The 9,314-nt window shown below is 31.8% G+C and overlaps 1 protein-coding gene and 1 long non-coding RNA gene across 5 annotated transcripts in view; one reads left to right on the top strand and one right to left on the bottom strand.

Annotated features, from left to right (window-relative positions):
• LOC145088225 (uncharacterized) overlaps positions 1 to 6,940 on the bottom strand; it is a 7,178-nt gene extending 238 nt beyond the window's left edge. Inside the window, exons 1-3 of one of the 3 annotated variants that reach the window (XR_013701017.1) lie at positions 6,678 to 6,940; positions 732 to 4,204; positions 195 to 638 (exon numbers count right to left, since the gene is read on the bottom strand). This is a non-coding gene — a long non-coding RNA (uncharacterized LOC145088225). Of the gene's footprint in view, positions 639 to 731; positions 4,205 to 5,357; positions 6,588 to 6,677 lie in introns of those variants that run through there. The other 2 variants (XR_013701016.1, XR_013701018.1) reach the window with 2 other exon arrangements.
• Positions 6,941 to 7,060: 120 nt separating this feature from the next.
• On the top strand, positions 7,061 to 9,314 carry CBP20 (CAP-binding protein 20). Of its 2 annotated transcripts, none has more exons than XM_079026472.1 (8): positions 7,061 to 7,168; positions 7,738 to 7,765; positions 7,862 to 8,085; positions 8,187 to 8,362; positions 8,573 to 8,683; positions 8,764 to 8,841; positions 8,916 to 9,028; positions 9,111 to 9,314. In XM_079026472.1, exons 2-8 carry the CDS (start codon positions 7,748 to 7,750, stop codon positions 9,180 to 9,182), a joined length of 792 nt encoding a protein of 263 aa, XP_078882598.1. In that variant the 5' UTR covers positions 7,061 to 7,168; positions 7,738 to 7,747; the 3' UTR covers positions 9,183 to 9,314. The 2 variants fall into 2 exon arrangements, with proteins under 2 accessions (XP_078882598.1, XP_078882599.1); XM_079026473.1 differs by lacking the exon at positions 7,061 to 7,168 and adding an exon at positions 7,589 to 7,633.

Here is a 9,314-nt window from a genome sequence, read left to right as displayed (position 1 = left end):
ATCGTTACAATACTTTTCTCTCCTTATATTTCTTTACATAAAAATAGGAGTTATGCTATAAAGCCAGGACATCGGTTGTCAATTGCTGCTAAAGGTAATGCATTAATGACTCTATACTAATGATATGCAACAACAAACAATAGTCATTGATAAAGTTCATTCATGATTGTATTTATTTAACCAACTGAACGAACCTGGGATCTATAATTGTGATTTCTTCAATGCCATCTTTTCTTGGAATAGACTGATGTAGCTCCATTCTACACCATCCGATGTATTTCATCATTCCATAAGGCACCTTGTCAGTACAAAAACAAAATAAAAACCAAAAATCAGTTTCTTTACAAAGGCAAAGCATTTAATGGCTCCAAAGTCAAACCTGTAAACAGACCAAGGTCACACCAGTGTTTTCTGCAACTTCTTTGACATATTTAAGCTTTGTTGAGTACTGATGGCATAGCCAACCAGAACAAAATATTTAACAAACAACAAAATGTAATATATATATATATATATATACATACATGAAAATAATATTATGAGTTATGAAATACAACCCAACAATCAAAACAACAATTAATTAACCAAGAACAAATCAGACCTTAATTTCATCATCCGTGTATGGCAATGTCATGGGCCTGTATCATTATCAACGAAAAAAGGGTACAACTTTTTATTTTTCTTAATAATCAGAAAGCACCACAAAATCATAGCATATGGTAAAGGCTTACCTGGCAAGACCCAATATTGCATAGTGATGGGACATATAGAATAATGATCTGCTGCAGCAGGCGTTGGGGTTCCTTAAAATGACTCCAATTTCCATAGCCATAGCCATAGCATGCATCAGCCTTCCAAAAGATCCTCTGCATGCGCCTTAACATTATGCTCTATCATATTGGTTTTTCAACTATATACATGATTTATTTCCTTCTATTGGGCCTGAATTGAAAAGTTAGCAATTACTTGCAAACTAAAGAATAAAAGCGAACACTAAAAGAATATAGAAAAACTAACATGCTGTGTAACAAACCACAATAGCTCTCATGTTTTTGCAAACATTGTTTCAATACTTGGAACCAGCATCATAAATAAAGTAGAAAAAGTTTTGGAAATGAATGTATTTTTGAAGCACCTGTAATGAAAGACCTCAGTTGTCAATAACCTATTGTCAACATGTTGAAACGAATTTTGCCACGAAGTTATAAGTTATACCAATGAAAAAGAAATTGTTTAAAAATAAATAGACAATGATGGGCGAAGTGGTGAAACTCTGGAATGGAATTGTCAAAAGAATAGAAATATGACAGAATTATCACCTGTCACACATTTGGTCAGTAGGAAATGGAATGGAATTCAATAATAAAGATTAAATGCTTTTAAGTTTTTGTTTATATCTAAATAATTTTTCATTTACTATAAAAATATATAATTGATTTTTTTTTTTATATTTATAAATCAAGGGTATTTTGGTCTTTAAAATAAAAGGGAAATAAGAAACTGAATTTCTTCTATCCTCCCCTAGGTATGATGAAACCCATCAATTTTTCAATTTAAAAGAGACCATGAACCAACAGTACAGTTCATTATAAGTACTAACTCCTAAAGTTATTTTGAATTGATAAGGCTTGCAAATTTAAGTAATATATGTTGTGTTAACGGAGGTTTCTGTTGAGACATAATGTTTTGTGTGAACAAAAATTATATATGTTAAATAAATGAAGATCAAGTGTATCAATAAAGCATCAAAGCACAGGCTAATAGTATATTGGAATGAAAATGGCTAATAGTATATTGGAATGAAAATTCAGAAACTTCGTTGAAGCATTTCATCGAGCACTTGGAGTGCCTTATCAAAGTTTCTTTCAAATGTCAACCTTAAATGGGTTGGGGGTATAACTGAATCATTTTCTTGGGGAATGATACTGCAATATCAAAGCAAGGTCAACAACTTTTGGAGTCAAGGGAAATAACATACATGAGTCCAATAACATACATGAGACTAAGAAGGGTATATCGTTCTCAATAATAGCATAAATTAATGAGATTGAGAGTGGTAGTATAGATTTTAATTAACTCATCTTCCATGATGATTGTTAGAGCAAATATGACCTGCCAACAATTAAGACAGGCGGCAACAAAGGAAGAAAACAAACGTGGGTAGGAGCTTTATATGGAAGTCGAAATTAACCCAAATAAAATGGTAGAACCCGAAAGCTGTGTTGGATAAAGAGAAGATGAAAATCCAAATCAAAGGCAATGGAAACCAAAACAGGGATCAATTTTTGATTCTTATATAAAAAATATACAATTTTCAATTTCTGTTTGGTGTTTGTTTTAACGTTCAAAACCAATTTCTCTGCTTATTTGAAGGTCCTAGGGACCAAAACAGATAGGAAAGAACAGTTTATTTGCCACTAATCAATGTAATTTATAATATAAATCACTTTCTAATTGTTATGACCTAAAAACCAAAATCACAAAAATCATAATTCATCATATTCGAAGTAAAGTTAAAATTTGACGTTTAAAAGCTGAAAATCAAACCTTTTGGGTATCCTTTGGAATCCCATAACCATTGGAGTACATCAGGACCACCAAAAGTTGCAGATACCCCCCACTTTGGCTTCTTTGTGGGTAAGCAAGGACGCAAAATGGAAACATGGAAGCCCCCGACCAAACCAATCAGTGAAGGGGGCAAATCGACGGCAAGGAAGTGATCCGCTGCTACCTTCTGTGGTTTGCTCATCGCCTACGTCTTCGTCTGGCGTCGACCATGGGGGTGGTGCGTGGCGGTGTCGAACCCTAGCCGATGTTGGAGACGGGAGAAAATCATAGCGTATGTGTTTCTTTCAAACATATAGCATCGCAGTGAAAGGCGATGTCGAACCCTAGCCGATGTTGGAGACGGGAGAAAACCATAGTGTATGTGTTTCTTTCAAACATATAGCATCGCAGTGAAAGGCGGTTCAAAGCAAAACGTTACCTTTTACCGTTGTACTGGTTGAAATCGACGACTGCTGCAAGAAGAGGAAGGTGGAAGGAGTCGATGGACTGAACAACGCCTGATTTTTTTTTCCATCTTAGCAAGCGCTTAACTGACAACATTGGAATAAGAATGGATTTAATCGAGGGCATGGCGGTGCAACATCTGATTGGGTGGGAGAGGCGGTGGAGGGAGCAACCGACTCAAAACAAACGAAAATAATGCAAAAGAAAATAAGGGGCCAAAAATACAAAAAAGATAAATTTTTGTGGCAAATTTCAGAAAAGAAAAAGTTCATTGTGCATAAGCGTCCTCACAATTTATTATTATATATATAATATTGGTAACATATAAATATCATACAAAATAAAATTGTAAGAATTAAAAAATATAGAAAAAAAATCCTAAGACAATGGGCCATATCATTCAATTTGCTTTAAAACTTTGATATCCGTGCATTAAACATATCAATGAGTTGATCCATGTAATATTTAATATTTCCAAAGAAGACTGTATCACCCATGTCATATTTTACTAGTTGAACTCTTTCTTTTAGACATATGATAACCATAACATTATTCTCTATTTGTATGTATATTATATAAAATAATTGGAAAGAGAAGACATGTAAATATGAGTAACCATGTATTTGTATGTATTTTATATAAAATAATTGGAAAGAGAAGACATGTAAATATGAGTAACCATGCATGTGAAATAATGTTCTTATATATGTTAAATTTTTTTAATTAATCTATCAATTAATTAGAGTAAGTTGAAGAGGTGGAAGGTTCAAATAAATATGGTGCAAAAATAAGACTTGTCTTGAACCATATTCGTTTGAATGACCTCATTTATAAGATATAGATGGATTCATGACAATATCTTAATATTCTGCAACTTATTTATCTTATGTTAGAAAAAGGATAAATGTCAAGATTAAATATTTTAATAATAAAAGATACATATGAAATAGCAAATCATAATTTTTCATCAATTCACAAAGGTTAAAGTAATAAACTAATATCAAACGATTTGTGATACAAATGTCTCTAACTTTTCTAAATCATTTCGGTACTATTATAACATTATAATGTAATTACCTATTTACTTTACTGATCGAGAAACGATACTCTTAGATTTGAATAATGATCCAATACCATGAAATATACATTAATGTTGATTGTTGATTGCTCCAAGATCTTTTACTCATAATATCTAACACAACAAAACAATTATAATATCTAATTATAATGTTGGTCACATATAAATATCATACAAAATAAAATTTTAGAATTAAAAAATATAGAAAAAAAAAAACCCTAAGGCAATGGGTCATATCATTCAATTTGCTTTGAAACCTTTATATTGTTGCTTTAAACCAATTAATGGGTTGATCCATTAAATATTTGACATACCAAAGAAGATTGTATCACCCATCACATATTTTACCATTGAACTCTTTCTTTTAGACCTATGATAACCACAATATTCTTCTATATTTGTATGTATCTCATAAAAAATATTTGGAAATAGAAGAAATGCAAATATAAGTAACTATGCATGTGAAATAATGTTCTTATATATGTTAAATATTTCAATAATCTATCAATTAATTAGAGTAAGTTGAATTGGCGGGGGGATTCAAATGACTATGGTGCGAGAATGAGATTTGTGTTGAAGACTTGAACCACTTTGAACAGTCTCATTTATAAGAAATAGATTGATTTTGATGTTTCATGATGTTTAATTGGATGTTGGATGAATTTTAATTTAGATTTTGTATGACGCTTTGTATTTCATTTATTGTTGTTTACAAATTCAATACCGTTTAGCATAATCATTTAGATGTCTAATCAAACAATAACAAATAGAAGTAGTTCGGTTGTTTAAAATTGTTATTTTAATCATTAAAAGATATATATTCTAACTAAACATAAATTTATCATTTAGACACAGATGGCCTATGCATCATCCATATAAGAATACCATAGATGTTATAGGCTTCAAGATTATATTATTAAAAAATAAGACAGCTAATATAAAATAATGGTTTATCAAAATAATGGTTGACCGTCTAAAACCCTAAAAATTTCTCCTCAAGCGGCCAAGCTTCAATATCATCATTGGATAACGGTTAATTTTAAAATTCTATTTTAATAGTTATTTGAGTGTCAAACTATTAAAAATCAACCTTTGTCGTCAAGCTAAAACTAAAAAATATAATTTCATTATGAGATTAAATTATGTTTTATATGACTTACAGATTTTAAAAACCATTCATTAAGTGCCCCAACATAGATAATTAAATATCTCTCTATATGAGTGTGTTTTTTTTTTTTTTTTTTTTTTTTTTTTTCATACATTCAAAAGCAACAAATCCAAAAAAATTAAATAGCAAATGTACAATAAAGTGACAGAAAACTAGTAACTATCAATTGAAAATTTCACAAGCAAAGTAAAGCAAAAGGTACGCTGTAATAGGGATGAGCATTTGAACCGGACCGGACCGGCTTTTGGACCGGACCAGTTATGGAGAATTTTGTGGACCATGGACCGGACCAGATGAGTCGTGTCCGTGTCCGGGTCCAGGTCCGGGTTTTTCGGTTTTTGAACCCGTTTGGACCGGTATAACTTTAATTGCATAGAGTATAAGTAATCTACATTGATGTATAATATTATAACTTGCAAAATTAATACGTTTCCGTTTCATACATAACTAATATACATTGATGTATAAGATTATAACTTGCAAAAATTAATTTTCCAAATAAAAACAACTAACATATAAATCAAGTTCACCAACAAAAATTATACAATTTTAAGACAAAGATATAAAAGTATTACCGTAACAACAAAAATCATAGTTTAAACTTTAAAATCAATCAAACTAACAAAGTTCATAAACTCATAATCTAATCTTTCACTTAAAAACTGAATTTTTTCAGCTTTGATAACTCTACTTTAAAGGATTGTAACTCAGTGAATATAATACCAAAATAAAAAAAAAATAAAAATTATAGTCTAAATTAATTTACAAACTATAAACTAAATTTTGGAAAAAAACGGAGGTCAATCCGACTTAAAACGAATGAGTTATGAGTTTTAAAAAACGTCATATATTACAAAATCTTGCTAAAAAGCTGAATTTTTTCAGCTTTGATAGATCTAATTTAAAGGATTGTAACTCAGTGAATACAATATCAAAATAAACAAAATTATAGTATAAATTCATCTACAAACTTTAAACTAAATGTTGGAAAAAACCAGAGGTCAATCCGACTTAAAACAAATAAGCTATGGGTGTTTAAAAAACGTCTCAGATTACAAAATCTTGCTGAAAAGCTGAATTTTTTCAGCTTTGATAGCTCTACTTTGAAAGATTGTAACTCAGTGAATATAATATCAAAATAAACAAAATTATAATCTAAATTCATCTACAAACTGTAAACTACATGTTGAAAAGGACCTTTAGATCAAACCTACTTAAAACGAATAAGTTATGGTTGTTTAAAAAACGTCACAGATTCAATGTCCAATCGGTTCTAAACACGGTAAAAACCGACCGATCCGGTCCAAATGCTCACCCTAGGCGTATTTTCTGCACATTTGACAACTAAATAATAAAAAAAAAAAATAGAAAATGAAAATCTTATACTTAATTAAAGAAAATTCAGTGAAGGTGAAAAACCTAAATCGATTAGAAGAGTCAAGACTCAAGCGAGGGCAAGAACAACAGCAAGATAGACGGAGACCGGAGAGGCTGTCTAGGCAAAGAGCGGTGGTCTAGAGGCCGAGAGTAGAACCTTGGGATGGTGCCAGCGCCGGAGCCGGAGTACTAGTGATTGCAGAGCGTCGCCAGTTACGAACGACGGTTGTGCGATCCAGCAGGCATTGCCGATAAGAGCTTGAAGAGATTTTAAACCCTATTGATCGATCGTAGAAAAAGGTAAGGTAAGGTTTTTAGTTTTGATTTTTGAAAGATTTAAATCGAATGGAAATAAGGTTATTTGGGCCGGCCCGTATGTATTTAACTACTTAATGGTTGGATTGGGCTACCCGTAAACGAAAAAAAAAAAGGGCAGTATCTATCAAGTATTACACCGTCGGTTCTTTCACGCTCCGATCGCAACAGCCGCACTCCTCCCTTCTTCTCGCCGTCTTCTACATCGAAACAACAAGGTAATACTTTCAAAACCTTCAAAAATTATATCTTTTCTGTGCTTAATCGACCGTATCACTTTTTATGCCCAAAAAACTGGTTCCTTTTGTCACTTCAAATAAATTAGGTTATACTCGTTTATGCCATCAAATTGAATTAAGTTTTCTGTTTGTAATTGTCATTCTGCAAATAAAGAGACTGTTTAATGAAACCGACTTCTAAATAAGCCTGTGCTCAAGTGCAAATGCGTCTAAATTATTGCGTTTGTAAAAAAAATTGCGTCTGCGCAAGTGCAATGGCGTATGAATGAATGCATATTTTGTTGTAGTAATCACATGTATGATCCTTAAATGCTTGTAGAATCCAAAGAAAAACCACATTTATCCGTTTCTATTACCGATTTCAATATTTTTAGGGCTCAGGAATTGATAATTACTCTTACTCAGTTTGACTATCAGATTTTAGAGGAATCGGAGTAACATTAGGTACCATAATTTCATGCAACAGATCAGATACTTCTGTAAAAGTGACAATTTTTTTAATTAACTTGAGAGTAACATCACAATGTCCTAATAGTCTTCATTTTCAGATAAGGTGCAATGGCGTTGCTGTTCAAGGTAACATCCAATATTTGTTCTAGTTTTTACTATTACTAAATTACGACTATTTGGATGAGTTATGAGTGTCCATTGTATTGATTACCCATGTTATAGGATCCAACAAAGATTTCAGCATATCGTGACAGAAGGTTTCCAGGAACACAAGAAGAATATGAACACGCACTCCAAACTTCAACAACTGTATACATTGGCAACATGTCTTTCTACACTACTGAAGAACAACTTTATGAGCTCTTCTCTCGTGCTGGAGAAATCAAAAAGATTGTCATGGGTTTAGACAAGAACACAAAAACACCATGTGGCTTCTGCTTCATCATGTAATATAATCTTTTCACCTTACAAATCATAAATGATTTTTTATTTTAGTTAATAAAGTTTTACCTTTTTCTTTTTTTTAAAAAAAAAAAAAAAACATCAGGTACTATTCTAGGGAAGACACTGAAGATTCAGTGAAATACATAAGTGGGACAATTCTTGATGATCGGCCTATTCGTGTTGATTTTGATTGGGGGTTTCAGGATGGAAGACAATGGGGACGTGGGCGTAGTGGTGGACAAGTTAGAGATGAATATCGAACTGATTATGATCCTGATATCCTTTTCTTTTTTTACTTAATGAGTTAATTTTACCTATTTGCCCTTCTCCTCTCATGTTATGAAGTTTGTTTTTTCGGAATGTAAGGGTAAAACGGTTGTTTGGTGACGGTTTATTTAAGCGTCTGGATGAGAGACTAAATTACCATATTACCCTTATATTTAACCCATAAAGTGAAAACATAAGTGTTTCCTTGACTGATCAAACATAGGGGTGGTTATGGAAAATTGGTGCAAAAAGAATTAGAAGAACAAAGGCAGGTTGTTGATTATGGGGTTGGATCATTGGGATCTTTTCAGCCACCCCCCATGGCTGCCAACTGTAAGTTCACAATTTTATTTATTTTATTTTTTATTTTATTTAATATGGAAAATTTATTATTTTGTGTTTTGTGAAATTAGATGGAAGACATGGAGGAGGAGGAGGAGGAGGAGGTGGTCATGGGTATGGGGGAGGTGGTCACAGGCATGGCAGAGGAGGTATTTAATTAATAAAGTATATTTTTTTATTTATATATATTTTTTGTATTTAATTATATATAAAAAAATATTAGATTATCAAAGGAAGAGATACCGTGATGATGATCGAGATAGACGTGGGCCCGATGTGGCCAAGAGGAATTCTGAAAATGAAACTCGAAGAAACTCTGATTTTGATTCCAAACAGGTAAAAATGAATTTTGTTTTGTATGATAATTAAAACAATTTTTTTTTTTTAAAATTATGATCATTTATGTTTATTAATACAGGAGAAAAACCCACGTTTTCGCGAGCATGGTGATTCTGATGAAGAGGAAGATGACAGGAAAAGACAGAAATAACTGGAATTCGGTTTATCATTATTAAATATTATTTCATGGGTAAATTTATCAAAAATATTTTCCTTTGTGTACAAGTTGTTGTTAAGATTTATTTCCCATATTAATAGTTTGAAATTGCTAGTTTTTATTTAA

The sequence above is a fragment of the Lactuca serriola genome, chromosome 2, assembly GCF_051521515.1.
Source record: "Lactuca serriola cultivar US96UC23 chromosome 2, Lser_US96UC23_V15, whole genome shotgun sequence".
In the NCBI taxonomy this organism is placed as follows: Eukaryota; Viridiplantae; Streptophyta; class Magnoliopsida; order Asterales; family Asteraceae; genus Lactuca; species Lactuca serriola.
The sequence above is the reverse complement of the archived record's forward strand: the minus strand, read 5'-3'. Positions and strand labels throughout refer to the sequence as shown.